A 27,706-nucleotide genomic window follows, 5' to 3' on the forward strand; every position below is an offset into this window, starting at 1 on the left:
CAAAATGTCATATAAAATAAAATCCAAGAGTGAGCTAGTACTTCAAGACACGTCAAGACAAAGATAACACAAGTATATCATTGAGCAATCATGATTTCTAATTGCGTTGGCACACATTCTCTAGCAACAAACAAAAAAGAAAACATTGATTGGGTATTGAGAGGAGGCCAACAAATCTATGGAACAATAGTTGTGTATGATTCAAATTTGCTAGGAGCTGGGGTTTGGGCTTTCGTAGAGAATTTTATACTTCCGAAGTTTGTTGTTTCAAAGTTAATTAGAATTGTTTCTAGTTGTTAGACCGAGTGTGATAGCTCATTGTATCAATGTGCCTTTTCAACACTAACTTGTTACAAGTCTTTATGCAACCTCTTATTCTTTTGCTCTGGTGTTACAAATTTGGTTGTGAGGAACTCAAGTTTTGATATGAGGCATATGTATTCTTGCTTGTTGATGGACTCCATAAGTATGAAAAGCTCCACAAAGTTCTTGGAAAAGAGAAGAAGAAGATTTTGGTTCAATTTGTCAATGACCAAAGGCAAAATCAATATTAGATTAAGAAAGGAAAAGCCATATTATTATGGACAAGAAGAACGAGAATTACACCGTTCATGCCAAAGACGAGTGTTCAACCAGACTGGCTTGACAACATTCAGATATAGTCCACCTACAATACATCTAGTCTTGTCGATGCTCCCAACCTACTTGTGATGCATGTTTGCCATTTGGTGATAGTGCTTAGCTATCACCCAATGTGCTACGAATAACTATAGCATAGATCGACCCAACAATGAAAATGTGTACAATAATGTGAAATGATGATGAGTGTTTAACAAGCACATCAAGGGGGGTCATGGGTTCAAGTACCCCGTACTCTTTCAGTCAAGTAGGAATCACCCAAGTGGGGGAGGACGTGCCCCCCGCCCGCCCTAGGGTCAAGTTTGTGTGATCTATAATTAGTTAGTCATCATTGATCAACCAACACAGCTGACCAAGACACCACCACCAGTGCCACTAAGAAGAAGAAGAAGAAGAAGAAGAAGAAGGAAAATAAAGAAGAAGTGGGGTTGTTTTTTGAAGTGTCTACATGTATGTATGTCAGTAGTAAATATGTAATATATGTGTTTATATGTGATACCCTTATCTTAGCTCCAAGCAGAAGGAAGGTCGTGGCTATGGCGTCGTCTCTGTCCGCCGTGGCTCTCTCAGTTAAACCCTGCCTGAGCCCACGACAAGGTTCCATCCCTGCTCCTTCTCCTTCTTCCTCGTCATTGGCTCCATGCCTTCGTTTCTGCTCCGTCTCAGCATCCAGAAGAACGCTGTTGCTGCCTTCTGCCTCCAAGAGGTCTTCACCTTCTCAGAGGTTCAGACGAGAAAGAAACCTGATCGAACAACAAAGACTTGAAAATGAAGACGTAGACGAAGATGAAGAAGAGTATGTCAGACCTGTTTTGCCCGGTGATGAACCAGACTTTTGGGAAGGGCCACAATGGAATGCCCTCGGGTTCATTGTCCAATATCTTTGGGCGATTGGAATTGTTGTAGCGGTGAGTTATCCTTTCTTTTATCCTTTACGCTAAAGGGAGATGGATACTCTGTTACATGATGATATGGTGTGTGGACTGATGATGTAGAAGTGAATCAGTTAAGCTGATGATGAGGTGGATATGTGAAGTTGATGTTATAGACGTGATAACTGACGATGTGTGCGTATCAAGTCGATGATGTAGGCATGATAACTGATGATGTAGATGAAGCCGATAAAAGTAGATGGTTTGTGAAATAATCATCCTTGATGTAGACAATAGTTGTTATGCGATGATGTCGATGAACTAGTAACAGCATGTGCAGTTTTTTTGTAGTCATTTAATCTGAAGGACCTATACATAGAGAGGTGGAGTGGTTTATGACGTGTTTAAGTGTGCACACACATGGCCTGTATCAGTAGTTATGGATAAGATAGATATAGGCTCAGTATGGATATATATATAAGGTCTAGGTACTTCCATGTTCATCCTTTCATTTTCTATACACAAGTTGCTTTGCATTTTCCATGCTCCTATGTGTTTCTTGGGGATCAAGTACGGTGGTGGTGGATATAAATAAATCTTCTTCCAATGTTTTTTATTTGCAGCTTACTGGATGCTTTGTCGCTGTAAGATATTACAATGAAGGTGCATCTGATTTTAAGGAAACAGAGGTATTTAAAGAAGCCATGGAAGCCCAAGGATTTGTGGAATCGCCTTCAGATTCAACAATATTTGATGAACCTGAACCTAAGGATGCACCCTCACCATCACAATAACCTATATGAATCCACGTAGGAAGAGCATGTACCATTTTCTATAGCTTGGCCCCATTGTTGTTGAATTGTACTCTTGAGTATTTTTTGCTTTCTTTCTTTTTTGTGTTCTTAAATGTAGTGATATTGATCAAAACACATAGATGCCTAGCGTATGTGTAAAACATTTGCATATGTATATGTAAATAGTTCCATGGAAGCTTGGAACATCATCATAAATATATGAATAGATTCTATTTATGATTAGGTTCTACTGGTTTTATTTAGATGTGGGTAGGCATTAGCTTTTTTACATGTGTATGTACAAGGCCTCCTTATATTTCTTTTTTGATCAAACATATACTTGATAATAAGACGTATATATGTGTGAATGTAATTATAGTATTAAATCAAAATAATAAGAGGGCGAAAGTCATGCAAAAGTTGATATTGTGTATGAATTATGTTATTAATCAGATGGGGAGAATATTTGCAGCTCCACTCGTCTGTTGCTGGGGATGATGCTCTGTAAGGGAGAGAACAGGAAAGACATTTCCAAAGCTGAAATATCATTTATGGCATGATTCTGTTCTGTTGTTGCATAAATAATATTTATGAAAAGCCTTTTTTTATGAATGATACTGTTGATTCCCTGATAATGGACCATTGCGCATCCGGCATGTATTTCATGAGTACACTTAATGCTCGCCACTGTCTTTGAGAAATTTTCATTTGGAACCATTTCTCCCCAGTATTATTATTTTGTCACTCCTTTTTTGGGTTGGGCTTAGAAACCACAAACAGAGAAGATGCAGAGGATATACACTTGAAACCTTGGAGAATCATGTGTTTTATATTAACTCACTATACAAATATATCTCTATTATCTATGGCTGAGCTCCAGTTAGTAGTGATTATATGCTTGCAACTTTTTGTATCAATGAGAAGGCGATATCATTTGTGTATGGGACTTGGGAGTTTCAAAATGTTCCCAGCATAGGTTGTTTTAAATGAATGTATGTAGCACAAGAGGAATGCTTGAGTAGATTTAGGCAAGGTAACTGGAAGAAATGAATTTGTGTAAGATGAGAGGTATGCATGGGAGTCAAGTACATTCATTTGATGAGAGGAATGCATGGCAATCAGGAGAACAAGACCAAGTAATGAGACAATTGATTTGACAGTATTGTGGATCTACCCCCTTACCTACATTGCGTAGGCATGAGCGAGAAGAATGTTTTTTTCTTAAAAATAAATATATATGTTTTTGTCTTAGAACTTAGAAGTAAAGATGTGCTTTTCCCTAAAAGTAGAATCTCCAAATGGACAACACAACCCAAATGTATGACCTCACAAGTCCTCTCAACAACATGATCTATTTGGATGGCTTCCAAGAGGAGTAGGTTTGTGTGGGTGTCACTTTGGTTGGCAATCGAGGATCGTGGTTTCATGATATGGTTTTAATATCATAATATGGAATATATTGTGGATCTGAAAATGTATAATACGTGTAATAGGAAAGTTACTAGTGGTTGTATGGTCGCGGCTTCTAAATCCAATTGACAAAGACCAATATTGTTAATTAGCACAAATGCATAGTTACAAGCTTATTGGATATTAAAAGCCTTAGATTTAGGTACGTCAATTGGGAAGTAAAGCATGTTGCTCAATTGTACCTTTATGTAATATGATTTTTCTGGGGAAAAGAGAAAGTTGAATTTGATTAAATCACCATTGCATTCTTGTGTATATTTTGTTCTTCCTCATACGGTTATGTTATGTGTGAGCATGCTCCAATTAAAATAGTACACAAGACATTATCAAAGAGTAGAGGTCAATGACAATGTTCCCTTCTCTCTGTGACAATGGAAGACTACCAATGTTCAAGATCTCTCTAGGTCACAATCAACAAGTGTCAATCAAGAGTACCAACTCCAACTATCCTAGTATTTGAACAAAGTCGCATTAATTTGTTGACTAGAAAGGGGAAGTATCATATTTATATGCTATGTTTGTTCGTAAGTGTGGTGATGAAACACGAACGAGAGTTTGATTAAGTTTGGAGGAGGTGATTAAGTATGAAATGACTTATTGGAACCTTTTACTATCTCTCATAACTTCCCATAAAGATCTACAACCCATATAACCTTCTGGTACCTCACATAACTATCCATGAAGTTTCGTGACTTACAGAACCTTCTACTACTTTCCATGATAATCTGTAATTTTCCATTAATATATAAAGTGTTGTATTTTAGTCGGTTACAATATCATTCTTATGAGCCAAAGTTCATGAGTTGAAGCCCTACTAGGACTAAAACATTTTTTAGTGTGGTTTGTGATGTCACTAAAATTTGTACAACATTACCACATTGAAGAGATTACCATTACAAATGTAGTCATTGAAGAGGTTCCCATTAGAAATGTCAATAACAATGAATAAATTAATACATTTCTTTGAAGTTTATATATATATAGGCATACATGCTTCTACCTTTTGAGATCACATCACTTCTCATTGAGACCATGGACTAGGAGAGGATTATGAAGTGTATGTTTAAGCGCAAAACTATCCTATAGTTTGACTTACTAGAATTCCATGGGAAGAGATTGGAACAAAAAGTCTTAATTAGATGCAAGGTATGCAACAATGGTTTGGAAGATGTGATGCATTACTCTTGCTTGATGATGTCTCAATGGTGAATGACAGTTTTTTGTAGTGTCAATGATCAAAACTTAGCAAATTAAATGTTTTACACCTATCCTAGGATAAAATTTACAAGTAGGCATATAATTTAGATGGACTTAATCCATTGGTGTATTAGTAAGGTTAGAACATGTGGGAGAGATAAGGCTAGTGTATGAATGAAGCTTATGAGTTCGTGGGAATTGTCAAAAGATGGTTATAAACGGGTTCCTATTTTAGCATGCGGGAAAAAAACAATCGATCAAGAGTCAATAAGTGACACGTTGAATTAATTGTCTTCTCATCTTGGTCTCTCTTTCTTCGTAACTTCTATTCATGGGGTGGAAGCCACCATGGCACCACTCCTACATCGACACCAATCTACAAAACAATATTTTGCTATGAATAGGTTAATTGCACTCATCCATACATGTTAGAGCATGTCCCCCTTGTCCACAATCTGAACTACATGACTTAAGTCATGTTCTCTTTTATGTGACATGGTGCATTGGGGCATTGCGTAGGAGATTGATCGATTTTATATTTGCGAACAAGTTCACACAAACTCCACCTTCAATCCCATTTGATTGGTTTTCCAATGTTTTTAATCCCAACTTATCAAGTAGGTTTTTCTCTCGTAGTCACATTGTGTATCCTTAATTGTAATAGTTATTAGTACAATTCTTGAGCGTCAAGAGTCACTTACAACTCCATGTATGGTGTGTGACATGTTTCACCACAAATAGAGGAGTCATGACTACCAAAGAGATTATTACAAATGATATATGACTTTTGGCCAAATTACATTTCATGGTTTTATCAATATGGCCATACATATACGTGTCTAATGTCAACGCACTGAATAAAGTGCACTCCAACATTTAGTTGCCAAAGGTATACACCCAATTTCTAATAATGTATAACTATTGCATAACTATTCATATCATGATAGAGTATATTACTCAAGGTTGTTGGATGAAATACAATAATCAATTTCCTTTCATATTCTCAAAATATTAAAACTGTTGAATGGAATTCGTTTTCCTTGTTACATATCTATCTTGTTTCATGGGTATTCATGTCATATAATTCTCTAATTTATGCTCAATAAATTGTGGTTGCTCAATAAAAGAAGTGTTAACATTTTCCATTTTATATAACAAATCATCAGAGAGTGCAAAGTCAAAAGATCAATGTATAAAGTATCGACTTTACCATCCTAGCTCCTTCCTTGTTGCTCACGTGTCAATTCAACAATAAAATTTGTTTACGTAAGATTGTTGATTAGTTCCAAATAGATTAATCTATAGATGATAGATCATTTCCCTTGACTTTTTGGTGCCACACAATAAAGTTGTGATGCCTTACCACATTCACATAAAGTTTTGAAATACGATGATAGTGTTTTGTTTCCATAAGGGTTACATATAAATGTACATATATTAATTTGTGATAACTACATGCTATTAAGTCATGACATGTGAACGAGGGAAAGAAAACAATCCATAAAATGTAAGATTCTTGTGGGTGATTTTTTCATGATATAAACAAAACAACGAACATCATTGTAAACTCACGCTTATAAAAGTTTATCACATCTTAATGTGTTGTCTCGTTCAAAACACCATATAATTAAACCATTCTTTCAATTGTTCAATAAAGCAATTACTTGATTTTTCTTGATTTAGGAAGGGAAGTGCAAAGTACTAAAACATTGGAAATGAAGTGTACTTGTTCATCTCACGATTATAAAGGACATAGTCTCAACTTTTAGGTTGTTTCATATATTGATTACATGAGTGAATCATACCTGTCTTTAAAGTTTTCTACATATTGTTTGCCACAAAGATATATTGGCACATCTTACTTTCCATATTTACTTAAAATGATACATGACCTTGATATGATGATGCAACTACTTTGATTTGAATGTGATATGGGACACATCTTAAAAAAGGAATTATAATTACAATATAGGTTCCACGTTAGTGCATTATACTTGGAAACTTTCAAGACTCCTAAAACAATTACTGAATGTTTTTTATTTCTTTAGGACTCCCACTCCCGAATTTGTGATCCTTTCCACACACACTCTGCTTAAGTTGAACATATTTTAAACATGGATGGCTGAATAAATAAATACTTTACATATGAGCTAACAAAGTGTTGGCAATTTTAGTTGAATTTATAATACATAGTAAATAGTTACTTGACTAGCAAAGCGTCATTAATCAATCATTTTCAAGTTCACTATCAATGTCATGATCAACATGTGTCCCATCCATTACTTCCTAAAAGAATTTAACAAGATGGGTAGTTTCTTGGTTGCACGTCAAATGCTTTATAGCTATTTTGCTAGAAAAAACTAGTGAATATGGGCAACAAATCTAAAATTAAAAACTTCTTGGCTTACACGAAGGGGGTGTATTAAATGTTTACATTGCAATAGAGTGGTTTCAACTGGAACTCCCTTTTAATGAAACAAGAAAACATATGTTGGTGTATCTTACCATAGGCTAGAAAGGTTCTATCCTTGTCATGACAAGCGTTCATTCTTCATGACTTGACCTGCATAGATAATGTTGGGGTGATTGGCGGTATATCCTAGGGAATGCTATTTTTACAGTGAGCAAGAATTTCGATATACATATAAAGGAGTATTGAAGAACACACTGTCTTTCTGAAGAAAATGACCATAAATAACCAAGAAATAGTTAAAACCCATGGACTCATGAAGAATTGAACATATATGAGGGAACAATTTCATAAGTTCTTATCTATCCTTGTTTTTTTCATTTCTTGCCATAACTATCCTTTATCTAATGCCTTTTTGTCTAATTTTTAGTAATTGTCATAATAAGCAAATACCTTGGTAAAGACAACTTACATTCATGAAGTTGTCATGCCTAAAAGATGAAAACTTCTTGTTATGTTCAATAAGAATCACAAACGATATCCCACAAATCCAACCCTATACTTATTGCATCAAGTTGAGGAGGGTTTGTGTGTGATTCTATATTATTGTTGCCACATCAAAGCAACTTTTGTGATGAGTCCATACGGCAAATAGCTTTGTCAATTCACAATATTTTATGTCGGCGGCACGGCATATTAAAGCTAGGCATGATAGACTTTTCTTTTAAACCAATCTAAATGTATACGAGTCTACTTATTTGTCAATTGTTTTGAATATGACCCCATATTTATTTATATGATTTCTCTAAATCCAGTGTTATGTTGAGAAATATACAGGAAATTTACTTTTGTAGAGATTGCATTGTGACAAATTCAAGGTGATGCTAATAAGGGAACCCACCAATATGTTTATATATGTTGAGCAGAGTCCAATGTGAAATCCAACACACTGATTCCTTGACCATCGCAAAGAGATGACGGTGGATGTATATGTTTAAGCTTTCCTGAGAATGTGTGGCATGTGCATGCGTATAAATGTGTTCACAAGGTTTGGAAATCTCTTTGACTATGTCTGGAAAATGGAGATACCTATGTAAATGTAGAAGTGGAGATACATATGTATGTAAATGTAAAAGTGGATGTGGAGGACGTTAATGGTAATACAGAGATAAAGGGAGTTGATGTAAAACTATTGACAGGGAAAACAGGAGCAGATAAAAAAAGAACAGAGTATTGTTCTAATCATACATAATGAAGTAGCAATAATCAAAGGCAAATAATAAAAGGTAACTAGTCAACTTCTGCTTCTTTCATCAGCTTTTAAAAAATTGCCCCAATGGCCTTTTACCTCACTTTAGCTACCTTATATATATACATGCAAATATTTATATATATGTACGTGTGTATGTGTATATATATATATACACACACACACACACATATACGTGTGTATGTGTATTTGTGAGGAAGCATATACTTATTCACAAATGATCTCTAATTATGTCAATGGATTCTCCAACTTTGTCTGAGCTTGTTCATGCTTTTGGCAATTCAACCTTCAGACAAGTAAACGAGGATGATGATCTCTTATGTGGATTTGATTTGGGTCATAAGAATGTTGATGCCTTCAATGGTCATCATGGTCGACACATTGGTGAAGCTGAATCTGACAGTGGTAGATACAATCTCGAGTGCGTGGATGCCACTCAAATCAGAGTTCCTGAAGAAGAATCCGACAGTGATAGATACATTTTTGAGTGTAAGCATGCTGTCCAAACTAGGGTTTGTGAAGAGGAATCCAATTATGCTCTACACAAACTCGACTATAACAATGCTGTTAGTGAAGAAGAATACAAGGGTGGAAATCAACAAATGAAATGCCATGAGGATATATTTCATAGCCAGCAAGCCCCCCGAGACATTGAAGTTATTGATGAGGCCAATGACATCAATATTAAATACAAGAATGATGCCTATGGCATTCATGGAACGAAATTCAAGGTTGATAGGGTACGTCAACGCAGTGGCATTCCTTTGGAAACTCATCAAATTACTAAAGTAAAGTCCAAAGGGACAGAATTCATCAAAACATCGCGTGGCAATAAGTGCCATGGCAATGCAACAAGTAATCATGATGTCAAGGAATTCCAACTTGGTAAAGTTTCTCATGCCTATTTGATCAAAACTCATAAACACACCAGTAGTATCTCCTCTTCTTGCTGCATGGCTGATGCAACTTATGGTGACATGTTTGCAAATAGAAAGACAAATTATAATTCCTTACACCAAAATGCCAGAGAAAGGAATGTGCATGTTAATGGAACCTTTCCAGCATTTGGAAGATCATTGATATCAAACTTCAATGCGACAACTAATTCAGAAGGGCGTTGTGGTACTAGAAGAACTTCTATAGGAAGGTCACCTTCCAGATCAATGGAGCATCCAAATACATTACAATCGTGCTCATTACAAATGGAATCATTTAACAAAGCTTCTTTGCCGAACTCAACGGCATTATTATTAGAAAAAAATGGTACCAGACATCTGAATAAGAATTTTTTGAAACGAACATCTCTAAATACTGTGTTAACTTTGAATGCAACGTCTCAAAGCATGAGAAAAACAAATCCAGTGGCAGATGGAAAAGTCAGAGAGGAAGTGGTATAAAATCTATCCACATTTATGAATTTTGTTTTTTACTCTGAAGTCTTATAAAGTATTGGAACTCATGAGCTATGTCTTAATTCAGAGGTTGGATTTACGGGGACAGAAGGTTAAAAGCCTGGATTGCAGTATGGTCAAATTGACAGCCAAATTAGAGGTAATAACTCATAAACACTTATAGACATGCAATGCTTTGATGATTAATTTCAACATTTATGATACAAAAATGGCCAAATAATGGAATAGAACTTTAATGTAAGGTAAGATTCTTATATGAGGTATGTTCATGCTAATTTACTGTTGCATTTATTAGAAGAAAACAGTGGAACATATGTTTCTTTTGTGTCTTTTTATTTATTTGATCTCTTTTGCGGTATGACAGTTCGTGTATCTCAGGGAGAATAAGCTTTCTGATTTAGCTGGAATTGAAATGTTGAGACGTGTTAAGGTAAGTTCCTCTGCTCATAATCTGATCATTTTTTTTGCTTTCAATACCTGCTTTCATTAAAGTAAAACTGCTTTGCCTTTTTTGATGGCAATTATCAATATGAATCCTTAAAATTTTTTCGCTGCAGGTTTTGGATCTAAGTTTAAATGAGTTCAAAGGACTTGGTATGGAGCCTTTGGCAAGCTGCAAAGCACTCCAGGTAAATATATGCAAACAATGATAATTTATAAGGTTATTGAATTATGTTAATTTCAAATCAAATCTGTTTTGCAGCAACTTTACCTTGCTGGCAATCAGATGGCATCACTAGTTAGCCTACCGCAATTGCCAAATCTAGAGGTAACAACTTTACCTGTATATAATTCTTTGTTTTGTCTTAGAAAGATATATTGTCTCCACGCAATTAATGCTCCATTCCACATCATTTTTAGTTGATGCTAACTTTAAAATCAAACTTGAACTTACTGAGGTAGCCATGAAAAATAAATAAAATAAAGCCTTTAATCACAGATGATGCTTCTCAAAGAAAAATCTATTAAATCCAATCCACAGCGGTAACTTTTACTGACGTTTCACCTGAGAGCTTTAGTTTGACGTGAATTTTGTACTATGAGGCCCCTTCTCAGCCCCACTAAATCTTAATGGGATGTAGATAATCATTTGAATGTTGTAATCATCCTCTTATCAAGCAAGAACAGGGATCAATAAAGTTTTTGTGCAAGCTATTCATGAATAGATTTTGTGCTTATTGACTGTTAATTATAATATGTTGAAGGTTGCAATGTTAAAGCTCCTATGATCTAAGCTACGAAGAGAAAAATACATAGTTTGGAAATTGCAATACAAAAAATCTAATAGAAACGTTGAACATATGATTACCCTTCCATCATCCTCAGTTGGTTGACTACAGTGCGATATGACATGTTGGATGCCCAATCATGGTTAACAATTAAGTTATTTAAATATGCAACTTTGCAAACCATATGCATCTTTTTGCACTAAATTGTTCTGGGGTCTAATCTATGTACGATTGGATTGCTGCCCGCGCCTTTGTTTCGTAACTCTCTTCCAGGGTCCCTCTGCTGGTTGTTAAAGAGGATACTTCCCTTGGAGGGAGGGGGAAAGCACTAGAGTGGTCATACTCTGGATGTGTGGTATTCCATTATAAACGGCCTATTTCCTAACAATGTATTTTTCGTGGTAAACGTTTTCATGAGTGATTATCACCTGCCTGATGATGTAGCAATTGTCATCGTATAGATCTCTTTAGTTTCCAGAGTGTTTTGTTATCTTTAATGGATATTTTCATCTTCCATGAATATAATAGTCCTGGATTATTGTACTTAAATGCAATCACAAAGGAACAAATAAAATTTCCTGAGTGTGTTGAAAAAATGCACGTTTCTTCTTTGATAATGGTATGAATGAAACATGGCTCTTATGAGTTTCAATGCTTACTTCTGTGCTGGTTAGTTTTTACTGGTGTCTCAAAATAAGTTGAAGACCTTGGCAATGGTTTCACAACCCAAGCTAAAGGTATGCAATAAGTCACAGATAAAATTCTATTTGGGATAAACCTACTTAATTTCAGTATTCACAATCTTAAAATTATTTATGTTCAGTATTCTTTATAATTTGTCTTTTCCTTTAAATTAAGTCGGGGCTTCTCTTTCACTTTAAATTCAAAGGTTTTGGCAGCAAGCAAAAACAAAATCTCAACCTTCGAAGGATTTCCTCATTTGCCTTCCCTGGAGGTTAATTCAGAAATTTTTAACGTGTAACCTTTAAGATTGTCAAATAAAGACCTGTTGGCCATACAATTTATTTTATGAATCTATTTTCATCAGCATTTAAGGCTTGAAGAGAACCCTTTATTAGAGATGCCACATGTTGAAATAGCTGCAATTCTATTAGCTGGACCAACATTGAAATTATTCAACAACCAAGGTGAGAATAACATTAATTGTACTTGTTTATCAGATAATAACTGTCTGGAATATGTTGTCAAATGAGACTTGATCTTATTTGTTCATATAGGTTATGGGTGTTTTGTTAAGATAAAAATATGCTTTCACACTTGGTTTTATTGCATCTTATATTTTAGTTCCTTGGCTGTATTACGCTTTCACATTTGTGTGATAGATTCATTTTTCTTTGTTAAGTCTCCTAACAGAAGTCACATGTTCTCTAACATCACATCATAAAGACACATTGAGCCTTAATGTTTACTGCCCCATCAGATGCCTAAGATATATCTTTAGATCCTGGAAACTTTGTCTCAAGTCTCAAGTCATGTAACTTTTTAATCATTGAAGTATACATGGGTCAATTTATATCACCTTGAAATTGATTATCTGATGCACTTATACTCTTAGAAAAACTGTGTTCATTTTTTCTATTTGATGGTAGAGCTGACTCCAGAGGAGCAGGAGCTTGCCAGTAGATATCCTCCTCATACAGGATTATGCATTAGGGATGGATGGGAATTGTGTGATGTTGAAGAAGCATCTGGTAATTGTTGGACAAGTAGTAAACTCTTATATTCTCTATTTACATTCAATATACATAACACTTGTATTTTTTGTTTGGAAAAAAAAATACATAACACTCACATAAATGCTTTGTAAACAGCTTCCACTATGAGATTTCTTGTGAACCAGTGGGCTGATAGGATTCCACCAGGGTATTCTTTGGAGAAAGCCTTCATTGTGCAACCTTCTGAGGAGTTTCCTTGCCAATGCGAGTTTTCTTTCCAGAAAAGCAATGGTAATTCTGGGGCACTGGGGTTATCCTTGAGATATCAGTGGTTCATTGGAGGAAAGACTCCTTTCTCTTTTATTCCAATTCAAGGTGCAGTAAACGAGGTGAGTCTTTTTTTCCCTTGAATTGTAGGATATTGTACTTTGGGCATGTTTTAGTTTCCTGTATTATACTTTTTGATGTTTCCAGGTCTATTGGCCGAGGCATAGTGATATTGGCCATTGCTTGAAGGTGGAGTGTGTTCTTGCTCTTGGATCAACAGAATACCCACCAATATATTCTGTTTCATTTCCTGTGCTTCAAGGTAATGATTGCAGCCTCTAGCTTTGTGTAGCCTGAAAGGTCATAGAGTAAACCTCTTTTCACAACTTCTGATGCATTGAGACACCCTGTCTAAAAGGTATCACAGTGAAATCAAAGGAAGTTTTCATACGAATACATTGTTAACTATTCAAGGACATTTGACACAGGTGCTGGCTGTCCAAAAGTTTTAAAATTGAGCATAATTGGGGAGTTCATAGAAGGGAGCATTATCCAGGCGCATGCTGAAGTTGCTTGGTGTGGTGGAACAGCTACAAAAGGCTATGTTAGGTTCATACTATATTTATTCTGCAACTTGAAGTCGCACTGAAATATAAAAAAGATGTCACAATTCACATCAATATTACTTATGTTGCGTTTACACATCTATTTCATGAAAAGAAACCATACTTTTCATCTGATATGTTTATGCAAGTTTTTACAATGTCAATATGTACTTCATTTTTGTATTTGGTTTATTTCAGCTGGTTGAGACACGATGGGCATTCTAGTCCAGTTATGATTCCTGGTGCAGAAGATCTGGAGTATACAGTATCATTGGATGATGTTGGATATAAGCTAATCCTCATGTACACTCCTGTTAGTGGAGGAGGTATGAAAGGAGAGACTCAAGTTGCCACAAGTGAAGTGATACGAGCAGGTGATTTGGTCTTTTTGTAATTTGACATCTAGATTATGAAAGAGATTGTGTAACTAACATTTAAATTGGTTACAGCCAATCCATGTGTTAGGAATCTTTGTATTCTTGGAGAAATGGTAGAGGGAAATACAATCAAAGGCATTGGGAAGTACATTGGAGGAAGAGAAGGCTTGAGCAAGTTTGAATGGCTTCAAGAGGATATAATATTAGGGTAAGTACTTACTGCCAAGAGATCTATTCACTATTATATCAAACAGAAAATTAGCCAATCTTTTGCAGTATGATAAGATGACTGAGAGGGTCATTGTGGTTTATAAGTTTTGTTTACAGATGAAATTGCCTCTCCTGTGCATAAACTCTAATCTTATTTAAAATTTATCCACTTAAAATAATGGTTTCAAAAGAGTAGTAATGAGGTAAAGCTTTTATTATATGGAGATGATGACTTGTATTACACAAAGAGGAGGATATACTGGAGGTCTGGATTCTCATTCCTCATAGTCTAAAGGTTATATCGCCACATAAAACAGACGTTTTATTTAATCTAGACCTGACCCTTTCCACATTGTTGCATAATCAGTGGGATACTTGTGTGTTGAGTTGGAATTACCGGGGTTCTAAACCAGCAGTTATTTGATTCAAAAGGCAATGCTTGTACTAGATGATTAGAACTCACATGCTTAGGTGGTCAAGTTTAACAATACACCAGAGGCTTCAAGTGATTAACAAAACAATATTTACACAATATGTAATAATTGAGGATGATTACAATATGCAAAGGCAATTACAAAGAGGGAAGGAATTGTTAGCTTTGTCTCTCTCTTGAACCGAGATTAAGTGGTATATAAACCCAAGACACTGTTTATAATAAAGGAGGACTTGAGTACGAAACGTGAAAGAATGATTACAATTCGTGAGAGCATGATTCTGGTAAGTGAAAGGAAAGTACAAAGAAGGAAGGTGTTGTTAGCGTTTTCTCTTCTTGAACTAAAATTAAGTGGTATATAGACCCAAGCCACCGTTTATATAGTAAAGGAGAGCTTGAGTACAAAACTTGAGTGTGTGATTACAATTCGTGAGAGCATGATTCTGGTAAGTGAGACTCTAAAGTCTAAGCAAAAGAAGAAAGAAAAGGTGTAAATGTTCCGTCAGCAATCAGTAGCTAACTCCTAAGGGAAGCTTGTATGCTTCAATTAGCGAAGAATAAGGTTAAACAACTGTTGCTGATTAATCCATTAAAACATAGTACACTCTTGCTCCTTAGTCGATTTTGTCAAAAACTGAGAAGAAGCTTAATATCCTCGCCCCTTTCTGTTTTATACCTTTTTCTTCCTGTTTTTGTTTGTTCTACTTTAGCTTACATAGGCATCTTCCTTTACTAACTCAGTCTTAAAGCATCATCACACAGTCTTTCCAAGAGCACATAGTAATAGGACTCACATTGTTGGCTCGTAGCACTCCCAAGAACACTTGTGGAAAAGGGGAGCACATGGGTCACATAGGACCCCTTGAGCATGTAGGAATGTGATGGAATGGGGGAGCATATGCCTCCCTTTTTCTCTTTAGTGTTTTTAGAGTAGTAGCTTATCTTTTGCGTGTATTTGATTTCTGCCTGATTTCCTTGTATGTGGGATAACTTCCTTTCCCCTCTTTTTAAAACATCCCCACCTTACAAGACAAAATATGAAGATAAAAGTTGAGAAATTCATGAAGAAGAAAAGATGATGAAGAGTATTATTTTCCCATTTTACCCACCCTTTTATTATTAGAATATAAGGCTTTGTTGGTCAGAGTGCACATTGTGTGCTAAGAGCATCACAACAATGTAGAGTTGGAGGCTTTGGACATGGAAGGATGCCATTGATCAGAATGTGGTCAGATTGAGGTCAGATTGAGGAGAGAACCCCTCAATGTTGTCTTTCTTGCCGACCTAGTGAGGCTCGTGAGCAGGATCAGATGGACAGAGTAATGGACAAGCAAGCACCTACCTTTCGCGCAGATAGTGAGATCTCATTGAAATCCATCTCATATCTCCAGGAGTCTTTTATAGAAGAAAAGGTTTTTTATTTGTTGATTATTGATTAGCAGTCTAGCTGACAGCCTATAGGAACATGGCTGAAAATAGTATAATAACAGTGTCTTGCTCCTAGTGTGGCTACAAAGAGAAATCATTGCCTTTGGGAATGCATCAATATATAGGAGGTATGATGATAGTGAGTTTTCATATCGATATTATGTGGCACAATTTAAAGGATGAACATATATTATGTGAGGAATACAATACCTGTTTTGAGCTAGGAGGGATATACCATTGCCTCTGGCAAGGTTTGGCCCACTACTCAAGGTAATGGAATATGAGGACGAATGGTGCTTGGGGCTTTTGTTGCTAGAACTCAAGAGACACAGGGAAAAGTTGTTGAAGGACAAAAGTACAGCCACACAAGCTCATTAACAAATAACAATCACACTTTCTTTAGCCTCATCACTCCTACTCATACTACAAGCAAATCAAGGGCTGCAATAATGGTCTCCCGACCAGGACATAAAAAGGGGTTACAATAGATCGGCCAATAGCAATTTGTTGTGCACGTAGGCCCTGGCCTCATGGACCACGATCTCACCACCCTTGTCATCGATAGATAAAGACTATTATCTCCTGCCATTGCAGTTGGTTCCCTCTCTTTGGAGACCTCTCCATTCTGGATAGACCTATGGTAGAGATATTTCGAAAACAAAACTTACAATGTATCTTACTTGAGAATCTTACATGTACAGATAACAAGATTCTTTAGTGTCGTTTTATCTTATTTACATTTTTTTACTTAGTATCATTTATTTATTTTGATTTGTTGTTCTCAAAGATGACAAAACACATAAGATGTCTTATAGGCCATCTTGGCCTCTTTAAAGACGTCAATATATCTTTTTCTTTCTTGCTTATAAAGGAAAATACCGTTTTGAATAGTACATGGAGCAGCAACTCAATTGTGGATGATTGATCATGTACTTATGGTTCATACAGAACCTAGAGAATGTGGAAGATTCTCACCTTCCATATATACATGAGTATATCTATCCAAATGGTGGGTTGTTTCTACTCAAATGTTTGTTTCCAATGTTTCTAGACCATCCTCAATACTATGATGAAGATTATGGTGTTTTCAATCTGAGCAAAATGTAAAATCCTGCTCTGCATAAATGAATGCTAAGAAGCTTCATCTTTTTTTGATGTTGATTTGTTTTTAGTGGATTGAAGCTCATAAAAGAAGGAACAACTGACCTAACTTTGACTGAGGAAGATGTTGGTTTGCGCATTATGTTCCGATATACTCCCATTAATTCTGAAGGTTTCCAAATTAATACAGAAGAGATGAGAATAACATGGTCGACAATAGAATTGTACTAACAAATGTGCTACACGATATTTTGCTAGGGTTGCAAGGGACACCAATTTCGATAATTACTGAAAAAGTTTCACATGGTATACTGCTTCATTACATTTGAAAGTAAGACTAACTCTTGGCCAGGTTTCTAAAAACTATTTATCTTTGGACAGCGCCACCAAAGGTCACCAATCTCCGGATTGTTGGAGATTTACGTGAGGGTAGTATGGTGAACATCAGTGCAACTATATCAGGTACTGGCATTGAAGGTGCGAGTCATATCCGATGGTTCAAGGTGCACAACCAAGATGAAGTTGGAGACTTGGAAGAACTTGGTTTTTCAAGAATACCAGAGGTCTTGCCATTTATCCATCTTCATGCATATTGTATTTCTACATATTTGTGGTTAATGTGGGTAATATCGATTGCCTTCAGAATTTCATCATACCACTTGCTGCTACCGGTTTCTATTTGGCAGCAGAATATACTCCTGTTTTATCAGATGGGGTAATAGGAGAGGCTGCTGTTGTGTTTTCAGAATCTCGTGTTACAAGTAAGATTCATGAATCCTAGATTAAACTCCTTTTTCTTCTCAAGAATAGGAAACTAAGAAGTAATGTAACGAAGGCCCGTTTTAACATGATGTGCGGAGTAGCAACCGTCTCTTTCATCTTTTGTTTTTATAAGAGAAAAGAAAGAAAGAAAGAAATATTAACGTCTTTTAAGAGGCCAAAATGGCCTAGAAGACCAAATAAGAGATTACATCTTTAAGTGTTGTCTCGTTTTTGAGAACAAATCAAAATAAAATAAATACTACACAGTAAATATAAAAGTAAATAACATGAAAAGAAAAGAGAGAGATATACACTTTCATGAGCCATTACGGATACCTGGAATTGGATAACAATTTTCATTTATTTAATTAAAGTATAAATGAATAAATTAATGAGTGGTTATAATACATGATTCTCGTGCATATGTGGAGCTACTTCTAGAAAGAAAATGTCTAGCTGGCTGCTGTATATAATAGCAGTGCAAATGTTCACCTTTTAGGATTTACAAGGTCATCTGGTGCCAAGGAATAGCACTTTGGATCCTTCAAACATACCATTTTATACCTGACCCTTGACCCAAAATGAATAGATGATTGATAAAAAATATATATTCAACATGCTAAATCGTCCCATGAAATGTTCTCATATGCCATGAACCGTCATGGAAATGTCTTTTCTGTGAGCTCTTCATCTACATACCATTGCATGGTCTTCTCTTGGACAGGAAGTTTTCTCCATTTCAACTCAATACAAATGATTTTTTTCTGGATCTTGTCATCTTTCATAAATGTGGCAATAAGAATTTCGGGCACACCAATCTTTGTTAGAGGAACTATGCTGCTTTTCCTCGTGTCATGGAGTATTCTCATCTATTTTTTGAGATCTTGCTGCATGGCGGCAATACATGGCTGTACACATCACAACCATCTTGATTTTCTGGTTGTTATATATGTGAATGTTATTTTTATACTTCTGTCCACACAGAATCCAACGGATTTCATATTACATTTAGCCATATTTTCTTGCAATACAAAAAGAGGAAGTAGCGTGGTCATGGGTTTACCTCTCTTGGGAGCATGTTTTCTATTCCAACACAAGTTACGTCTCTTGGTGATCAATCTTCTCAGCTCTGATTGCAGCACAAGATGGGCATTTCTCAGATCATGTTTTAATGTTGATAGTTTCTGGGTATTCCAATTCCACATGATGACTTTCATGATCATCACAGGGATACAAACTTCTTCATGGTTGCTAGTATCTCGTTATGGTACATCTGGAAGAGCTTGTGCCAGTGAGATGCATCAGCTGGCTCTTCCAGGATGGCTTAGAAAAGAAGGCAGGCTTTCCTCAAAGCTTGGGGTTGTATTTACTTCTTTGATTTTGATAAACACCACCATGATTTATTGTGCATAGTATCTTACTCTCAGTGATATAGCTGCGTTTTTTGGATACCACCATTCTATATATTTATGCTTTGTAAACGTCTTTCAGAATTAGGCAGCATGGAAATTCTGAAGGATTTTTGTACAGATTATATACAATCACGTTTCCTTAAAAATAAGGGTGAATGCATGAACTTACAATAGTACAATTATTTCAAATTTACATTCTCATGTTCATCTTTTTACATAAAGAATATTGTATATGCAACATTACAATTAATTGTTTTCTTTCAATATTTATATTTTCACTGCAGTGTTGCCCCCAAGCCTGAATTTCTTGTCAATGAAGGGGGAGTTCAGAGAAGGAGAAACTTTGATGATAAGTTATGGCTACATTGGAGGATATGAAGGCAACAGTCAATACTTTTGGTACTTACATGAGGTGAAGCTGCTATCCCTTTTCTTATTTCTGTATTTTTCTTAGTTCTGTACTTTTTATTATTCAAGAGGAAATCATTACTTCACAATCTCGAGATTTTCTTATACAGGATGAAAGTGCTCCTGGCATACCAATAGCAGTATCAGGTGATGGTCTATGGTGTCATATCACTAAAGAGGCAATAAACAAATTCGTGTCCTTCAAGTGCATTCCCAAGCGTGACGATGGTATGGTTGGAGAGGAAAGAACCCTGATTGGAAAAGAACGTGTAAAGCCAGGTATCTATCTCCTCAAACAAATCTATGCGTACTCAATTGTGTATTTTGGTTCTCAATCCTGTATTGATCAGGACCTCCAAAACTTGTTTCGCTCAATGTCATGGGTGAAACATTGGAAGGATCTCATTTGCAAGTCATGAAGCTTTATTGGGGTGGTTTTGAAGGACACTCTAAAATCCAATGGTTCCAGGTTACCGATTCTCAACATCCATAGGGTGTGCATTAACTCGACAATGTATTATAATCTCTCATATATTTTCTTGATGTAGATGAATCGTAATAGAATAAAGAAAGCCATTGAAGGGGCTACAAACTATACATACACAATTTCTACAGAAGATATAGGCAGCATGATATATGTTTCTTATGAACCATACCGGTCTGATGGCGTCAAAGGTTCAATTGTTTTTTCCCAACCAATTGGTCCTGTATTGCCGGGTAACATTTTTAGCTTTCCAAAGGCATCATTCTAACATCAATAGATGCATTCATGCTCTTAGTGTGGCAGATGTAGAAAATTTTGTAATACTAAAATCAACAGAAAGCAGAAATAATAGCTTTAAAATTTCAGAGCCTCGAGAATGGATTGAAAAATTATATAATATATAATATCTCATTTGATGTTGCATATTGACCATGCTCACGATGTAACGCAACCCCTATGACTTTCTTCTCCTGTCTCCTCTTTAATTATTTTTTCATTGTGTGTATATGGTTCTTCAGTTTCTGTCCAGTTTTCTTTCAGCTTTTTTGGTCAGTGGAGGGGTTGAATCGGATTGCATGACAGAATGGATTGAATTGGATTGCATGTTGTATATACCAACCATACTTGTTTATATAATCTGAAGGATACTCTGTATTAATAATAGTCAAAGTCTCTCCTCTACCTTTTGTTGGAGATAATCCAGTTGAAGATCTCAATGTAGATGCACACTTTTCTCATAGTATCACCTTGTTCATTGTATGGATGTTATGCTTGCATGATTTGAATATAGAGGCATGGGTTATTATCATGCTGCACGCATCTGGCCTTTCTAATGTGAGAGTTACTACCATATTGTTCTATTATGAGCATTTCATAAACATTGTCGATGGCATTTCCCATGAGCTCTCTAGTGTGGAGAGGTTTTCTACAAGCTTGATATCCATCATTACCAAGTGTTGTGGAATTTAATACTCAATGCTCATGCATGTGATTGGTTGCTCATTATTTGAATCAAAGCATGAAGAACATATCGTTGACACTTTGTGTACTCATAACTGTAAATTTAGTTGGTTCCATATTAACATACAGTGTATGCTATTTCTTGCGTTAGGATCATCTGGAATATCTAATAAATACTTATGCAAGAGCATAATAATTAGGTTCTGCTCATGAAGAACAGATAAGGCTAATATTCAGAAGCTTCATACATGGAAATGATATGTTTTCCAGCTCCACCAGCTTGTGACTTTTTGGAGTTGCTTGGCGAATCAATTGAAGGATCGACTTTAACATACACTGCAAATTATAGAGGAGGGTCAGTTGCATCCCTCCGAATTGTTATAATAATAAATGTGTTACTCAGAAACGTGTGCAAATGAGTCTCTCTTCAATACTATTGTGCTAATAGGTGTGTGTTTGGAATCTGTATATCAGCACATACACGTCTTGTCCATGAACTCTTAATCTTCAACTCTGCTCTGCGCAGGGTAAAAGGTGCTTGTACTTGCATATGGACTAGAAAAAGGCCAGATGGACTGGAACGTAAACTGAGTAGTAAAGGTACGTTCTACGAATAAAATTTAAAATCCATTCAGAATGATGCTATATTACTTTATTGGCATCTTATAATACTGACTTGTCTATACAGAGACCCTAAATCTTACATTAGAAGATGTAGGCTGCTGCATCAAATTGACATATACTCCAGTTCGGAATGATGGTGCTAGAGGTGTTCCTAGGACAGTTTTTTCTGATATAATAAATGATGGTATGTTTAATGGGTATTCAGATTATAGCTTTACCAATTTGGAGTAATAGGTTTCATTATCTTTTCTTTCTTACTACCAGGAGATCCAATGGCTGTCCATCTAATTGTTCCAAATGGATATGAAGATGTCACAGTGATACCCAAAAAATCTTATTTTGGTGGAGTTGAAGGAACTAGTGATTTCACGTGGGTTCGGCTGTCAGAAAAGTTACATGGATCATTGAATTTTAATAAATCTCAAGTAGTTGGGAAATCAGAGTGAGTGTGTTAATGCTTACAGAGGTTTTACTTAAGTTTTGGTGCAAAGCCTGAGAAAATTTCAGAAAGAAGAAAAAGATAAGAGCCAATCCAGTATATGAAAACATAGTTATAGGAAGACAAATTCTGTAGTGAATATAGAGAATCACTGTATATTCTGAATTTACATTATGTCCAACGCTTAGTGTGAGACATGAGATGGATTGGGCTAGATATTTTCATCAAGAACTAAAACGTGTAGCTCTTTGCAATGATTCATGCTATCCACCAAACTCTCCAAAAACATATTATTTGCGATTTCTGAAGTTCATTTTTCCATTTGTAAATTTAACTTGAGATTTTATGGGTTCCTTGTTCCACATCATTTCTTGACAAGAACAATGATTATCTGGTAGAACATACACTCCGACAGTAGAAGATGTGGGATCCTATCTGGCACTTCTTTGGATCCCTACACGCATGGATGGAAAGAAGGGAAAGCCGTACCTTGCTTGCAGCAATGAAAAGGTTGCACCAGGTATACATTCTTATGTGCACATTCTTTCTTTTCACATTTTTTATCAGGATTTCAAGCCGGCATGCTTTTCTTAAATTGTCCTTTTTCCTTTTAATCCAGCTCCCCCTGCAGTGCATAATGTTGTTGTCAAAGAAATTTCTTCAGGGCTCTTTGTTGGTGAGGGAATCTACCATGGAGGGACACAAGGAATGAGCCAAATGAGATGGTACAGATTTGGAATAGATAGAACAGTATCACCAATTCCAGGAGCAATATCGAAGGTTTATGCCATTTCCGATGATGATTACGCGTCCTCTTTGATATTTGGGTGAGTATGCATGGACCTTCTTGAAATGTTGGTTTTCCTAGTTTTACATGTCGAGGCAACTGTCAAATGAATATATGTGCGTTAGGTTTACACCGGTTCGTGAGGATGGAGTTGCCGGAAGATCAGTATTATCAGATCCAACAGATATTATTCTGCCTGGTAAGCTTCTTGTAGTTATGATTCGTACTATGTGCAGTAGACTCCTTAGTAAAGGTCTTTTTGAGTTGTATTGCTAGAATTCTATCTGTTTCATCTCCAGAATTACCAAGCCTACAGAAATTAATTCTAACTGGGAAGACAATTGAAGGAGAAGTTTTGGAGGTTAAGGAAGTGTTACCTGCTGATAATAAACAGAAACATGTCTGGGAGAAATATATAAAGGAGATAACCTACCGATGGTATGTATCTCTAGTAAACTCTTGTTTTGATTGCATTGATGCAAATCTATTTTGTAATCATTTTATATTGGCTGTAGGTCAAGGTCATCTTCACCTGATTTACCGGATTCTTTCGAAACTTTATGGGGCCAACAAGGCCATTCATATACCATCCGTACAGAGGACACTGGTTTTTATTTGCAATGTGAAGGTGTTGTCAAAGATGTTTTTGGCAGATCTTCTATCCCTGTTTCAGTTATCTCACCAATAGTTGAACCAGGCAAGCTGTGATCCCAGTTTCTTTGCTTTTATGATTTAGAAAAACAGGCCTATATAACTCTAGAAACTGATATAATAGCATCCAAACCGATAACTGCAGTATCTCGCAAGTAGTGGCCTTGTCACTAGCATGTTACTGTTTTTGTGCTTTCCTGAATATGCTTTAGTTTGAAGAGCTTGTTGATTACTTTAAAATGCTTCCATATTTGTGTATTAGGGATGCCAAAGGTCAGTAAACTAGAAATTGAAGGCCAAGGTTACCACACAAACATGTATGCAATCCGAGGGATTTACAGTGGGGGCATAGAAGGTGAAAGTGTTATTCAGTGGTTCCGAGCACTGGCACGAGTTCCTGACCTTATTCCAATTTTTGGTAAGAGCCTCATGTTTATATTTGTGGATGATGTCCTCAATACATAACTGCTTTGTTTGCTATTCTTTTTTCTAGCTGTGTCTGCTATAGATAGATACCATATCTGGCTTTGATGTATCGTAACATCAGAAGGATGTTTTGAACGATATAAGTTATGGCCAAGGATATCCAATTGAAAGAAAAAATCCATTACTCCAGTTTGTTTGATGGGTTTTTCTTCAATGAAGTTGTCTTTCTGCAATTAGAACAAGGGGATTCTATCTCACATTATTTATGGTTGCTCATTAACAGGGAAAAAGGGGCATATGTATGAAGCAACAATCGAGGACATTGGCTACCGACTTGTTGCAGTTTATACTCCTGTCAGAGAAGATGGCATGGAAGGTGATCCTGTTTCAGCTTCAATTGGTCCCATTGCAGTTGGTGTGCTACATACACCTTTCCCTCTCTATTCTTGAACTTCAGTTTATTGAGGCTTGAATCTTGTTTCCAATTTTTCCCTCTTGACATTTGGATGTTGTTTAATATATTCAGAGCCTTCCATTGGTGAAGAAGTAAAGCAAAGGGTGGAGTTGGGTTTTCTGAGGTTTACGGTGAGCTGTGGGTTGAGGAATTATTCAGTCCTATAATGGATACTAGTCATATCTGAAACCTACTCACACGTGTTTTTCAGGCTTTGGTGGATAGACATCGTTCAACAACAGCAATGGTAAGAAAACCATGTCTTTCTTTTTAAGTATTTTAACAACCAGTTCTGTGAGACTTTTTAAGGTATTTGTTAAGCTCACACGTATAGAGAGCACATTCTTTGAAGCAGAATAAGGATTCAAGTCAAACAATGTTCGGGAAATGTATGATCGATGTCAATAGGTTGAGAATCCAGGTCATGAACCATGGTTCAAAAGCTTCCCCTGTTTCCGAAGCAGCAGCATTTTCAGCTCCTTTTTATGTGAGATTAGTGAAATTTCTTTTCATTGATGCAAATAAATCTTAAACTAAAACTGAACTCTTAACTAAATATTTCAAACAAATAAAAAAGTAATTTTTTAAGAAATATTTATTGAGGAAGGTGTGGTTTCCCCCTTGATAGGCTGAAGCAGATAGGCTGGATGATTTTCATCTTAAAATTGGAGCAGAGAGTAAACATGAGTTGAATTTGATGGTGCAAACGAGACATCTTAGAGATATTATAGTGCTTGTCATCAAGCAATTTAGCAAAAAAATGTAAATTGTGAAGGACTTAATAATTGATTATGTGGGCACTCTAGCCATTCTGTGTACATATCATTTATAATTTTAGTGAATTGACTGTGTTTTTTACAATATCTTTTGTTGATTCTTATGCACACATCTGTGATGCCTTTTGCATCCATTCATTCAGCCATGAGAACAAGAAATGAAAGAGCGCATAGTTGTTCATCATTGGAGATAAGGACAATACAAGACATCATTGCAAGGTTTTGATTTGCATAAAATCTTTCATTGATTCTTATGTGAACATCTATGATGCCCCTTGCATGCATTCATTCAGCCATGGGAAGGATAATACAACAAAGAGACTTAAGAACGTGAATAATGGAGAATTGGCACTCATCATTTTTCTTCAATCTTCTCCTAATACCTGACCCTGAATCTCGGTATAACAAAAACAGACATATCCAAAGCTTTGATATCGTGCAATGGGGCTAAATAATTATCGCTGGGAGCTATATGTATCAAAATCTTGAAGAATATCTCTTGGTCTTAGAGATGATTGGCCATTCAAAACATCACTAATATAACTTCATCCACTTTATGCTATTTTATATGCAAGTGCAACTCATCTTGACAATGTAACCTAACATGGTAAGTTGCGCGATCCACGTCTTTGAAATGTGACATTTTAATTGGTTAGATCTATGCTAACGATTCCCTTTTTACACCCTTGTTCTTCGAGTGTTGAACCAGTGGCATTTGACTGGACCAATAATACAATCAAACCATTTGGTAAGAAATGTCAGATACCCTTTTATGTGGAATGCATCTATCGAAGGAACATTGCAAACTAGAAGGTATTCACATGGCCTTTGCATGTAAAATGTAGGATAGAATAATATATGCTTAATTCTTATTTTTAAAGTTGTCATTCCATTTATTGCATGGTTGCGTAACCATATCGATAACTTCATATAAGAAATACTTGAAAAACTTTTGGCCTGTACTTTGAGCAAATTGTGGAATAATAAGAGGACAATTCTGAAGACTGTCCTCAAGAAAGGTTGCCCAATTTCCCAAGTTGCCTTCTTGAAAAGATGCACATGAGGATGCAAGCATTTAAGTCGGTGGTTGTTTTTTAATATCAAAGTCAAGGATTAAAGTGTTGAGATTAGTGGCTAGTATACGTAGATGTATGTATGCATCTGAATACACCCACACCCTTGTACATTGAACCCCATTGATATTAAGTTTGATAGCTCTTTTGAGTTGTGTATGCTTCAAAACCTCGGAATACTATTGTTAAGGTGGATGCATATGAGTTTGGTGAGTTGTACAAGGGTTTGGCATGATTGGCAAAAACTTGGTTCTTCTCTCACTTACATGGGATCTCATTGACATAAAATGGCCAACATTTAATTTTATGTATATTGAGGTGATGTGGTGTGACCCTAGAATATCATCACTAATTAGCAATGTGAATACATTTATCTCTTTCGATTATTTGAGTTACATTGCCAAATAGTAGGCTATGTTTATTAACAAGGTCGATGGTTTATACATCTTTGATCAAATATTTCCCTCATTTGTCACATGGCTTCCCTAGTGGGTTCACTGAGATCTAGCATTTCCTCTTGGCCCCTTGATTTTAACTTTGAGAAACCCTTCAATAGTTTACCTTTTAAAAGAGCTTTATGTAGACTTGGTAGACCTAGTAAATTATATGCAACCAATTTGTTAGTGAAGTTGATTACTTCATCTATGAGAAGGGGATCTTAGATTTTTCAAATAAAATAACCAAATAGGACACTTGGTTGTTCATTGCTCCCCTGTGAAATAAAACTTATGGTTGAGTGCCCTCGTTTGTTTCTTTCTCTGGCGGAATTGCTAATCGGGGGAAAACACCAAAAACATGACATGTTGATCCGAAGTCTACCAATAATTCAAAGACTCTTAAATTGTCTTCAAGCTCTCTACTATCTACTATTATCTTTTTTAAGTACCTCGACATCATTCTTTAAATTTCTAACCACAACATGCTCAAAGGTCACTAATAAATTGACATCATGCATGGTGAGGCTGAAAAGGAGAGGTGGAAAGGTAGATAACATGAAAAGAAATGGTAATTTGGGCAAGTGGGGACCTTTTTATACCAAAAGTCATGAGTAAAATAGAAT

General features: G+C 36.0%; 2 protein-coding genes across 3 annotated transcripts; both read left to right on the forward strand.

Annotated features, from left to right (window-relative positions):
• The first annotated feature begins 1,119 nt into the window (after positions 1 to 1,119).
• LOC147870017 (AT-rich interactive domain protein) lies at positions 1,120 to 2,440 on the forward strand. Its single transcript, XM_087335960.1, has 2 exons — positions 1,120 to 1,547; positions 2,135 to 2,440. The coding sequence occupies exons 1-2, from the start codon at positions 1,176 to 1,178 to the stop codon at positions 2,303 to 2,305; spliced, it is 543 nt and encodes a 180-aa protein (XP_087192086.1). The 5' UTR covers positions 1,120 to 1,175; the 3' UTR covers positions 2,306 to 2,440.
• Positions 2,441 to 8,823: 6,383 nt separating this feature from the next.
• Positions 8,824 to 25,757, forward strand: LOC147870018 (187-kDa microtubule-associated protein AIR9-like). Of its 2 annotated transcripts, none has more exons than XM_087335969.1 (37): positions 8,824 to 10,043; positions 10,132 to 10,203; positions 10,429 to 10,494; positions 10,622 to 10,693; positions 10,768 to 10,833; positions 11,968 to 12,030; positions 12,183 to 12,248; positions 12,342 to 12,441; positions 12,904 to 13,005; positions 13,126 to 13,358; positions 13,444 to 13,558; positions 13,725 to 13,845; positions 14,040 to 14,215; positions 14,291 to 14,426; positions 17,462 to 17,562; positions 17,649 to 17,696; positions 17,772 to 17,953; positions 18,034 to 18,151; positions 19,849 to 19,976; positions 20,083 to 20,251; positions 20,323 to 20,441; positions 20,521 to 20,689; positions 21,687 to 21,771; positions 21,943 to 22,016; positions 22,105 to 22,224; positions 22,305 to 22,482; positions 22,878 to 22,999; positions 23,099 to 23,306; positions 23,392 to 23,465; positions 23,566 to 23,704; positions 23,782 to 23,963; positions 24,180 to 24,335; positions 24,627 to 24,758; positions 24,870 to 24,928; positions 25,009 to 25,044; positions 25,132 to 25,284; positions 25,426 to 25,757. In XM_087335969.1, exons 1-37 carry the CDS (start codon positions 8,883 to 8,885, stop codon positions 25,561 to 25,563), a joined length of 5,439 nt encoding a protein of 1,812 aa, XP_087192095.1. In that variant the 5' UTR covers positions 8,824 to 8,882; the 3' UTR covers positions 25,564 to 25,757. The 2 variants fall into 2 exon arrangements, with proteins under 2 accessions (XP_087192095.1, XP_087192102.1); XM_087335976.1 differs by having other exon boundaries at positions 8,825 to 10,043; positions 25,153 to 25,284.
• Positions 25,758 to 27,706: the final 1,949 nt, after the last annotated feature.

This window comes from Azolla caroliniana, unplaced genomic scaffold (genome assembly GCF_043228905.1).
Source record: "Azolla caroliniana isolate FFs.n. ecotype wild unplaced genomic scaffold, voAzoCaro1.0.p SCAF_1, whole genome shotgun sequence".
Lineage (NCBI taxonomy): Eukaryota > Viridiplantae > Streptophyta > Polypodiopsida > Salviniales > Salviniaceae > Azolla > Azolla caroliniana.

Bases quoted from the DNA above. Each gene is read 5' to 3' on its own strand.
- LOC147870017 (XM_087335960.1), top strand. From the start codon at position 1,176: ATGGCGTCGTCTCTGTCCGCCGTGGCTCTCTCAGTTAAACCCTGCCTG. The intron at 1,548-2,134 runs GTGAGTTATCCT...TTTTATTTGCAG, and splicing joins CGATTGGAATTGTTGTAGCG to CTTACTGGATGCTTTGTCGC.
- LOC147870018 (XM_087335969.1), top strand. From the start codon at position 8,883: ATGTCAATGGATTCTCCAACTTTGTCTGAGCTTGTTCATGCTTTTGGC. The intron at 17,563-17,648 runs GTTTCCAAATTA...ATATTTTGCTAG, and splicing joins TACTCCCATTAATTCTGAAG to GGTTGCAAGGGACACCAATT. The intron at 24,759-24,869 runs GTGTGCTACATA...TAATATATTCAG, and splicing joins AATTGGTCCCATTGCAGTTG to AGCCTTCCATTGGTGAAGAA.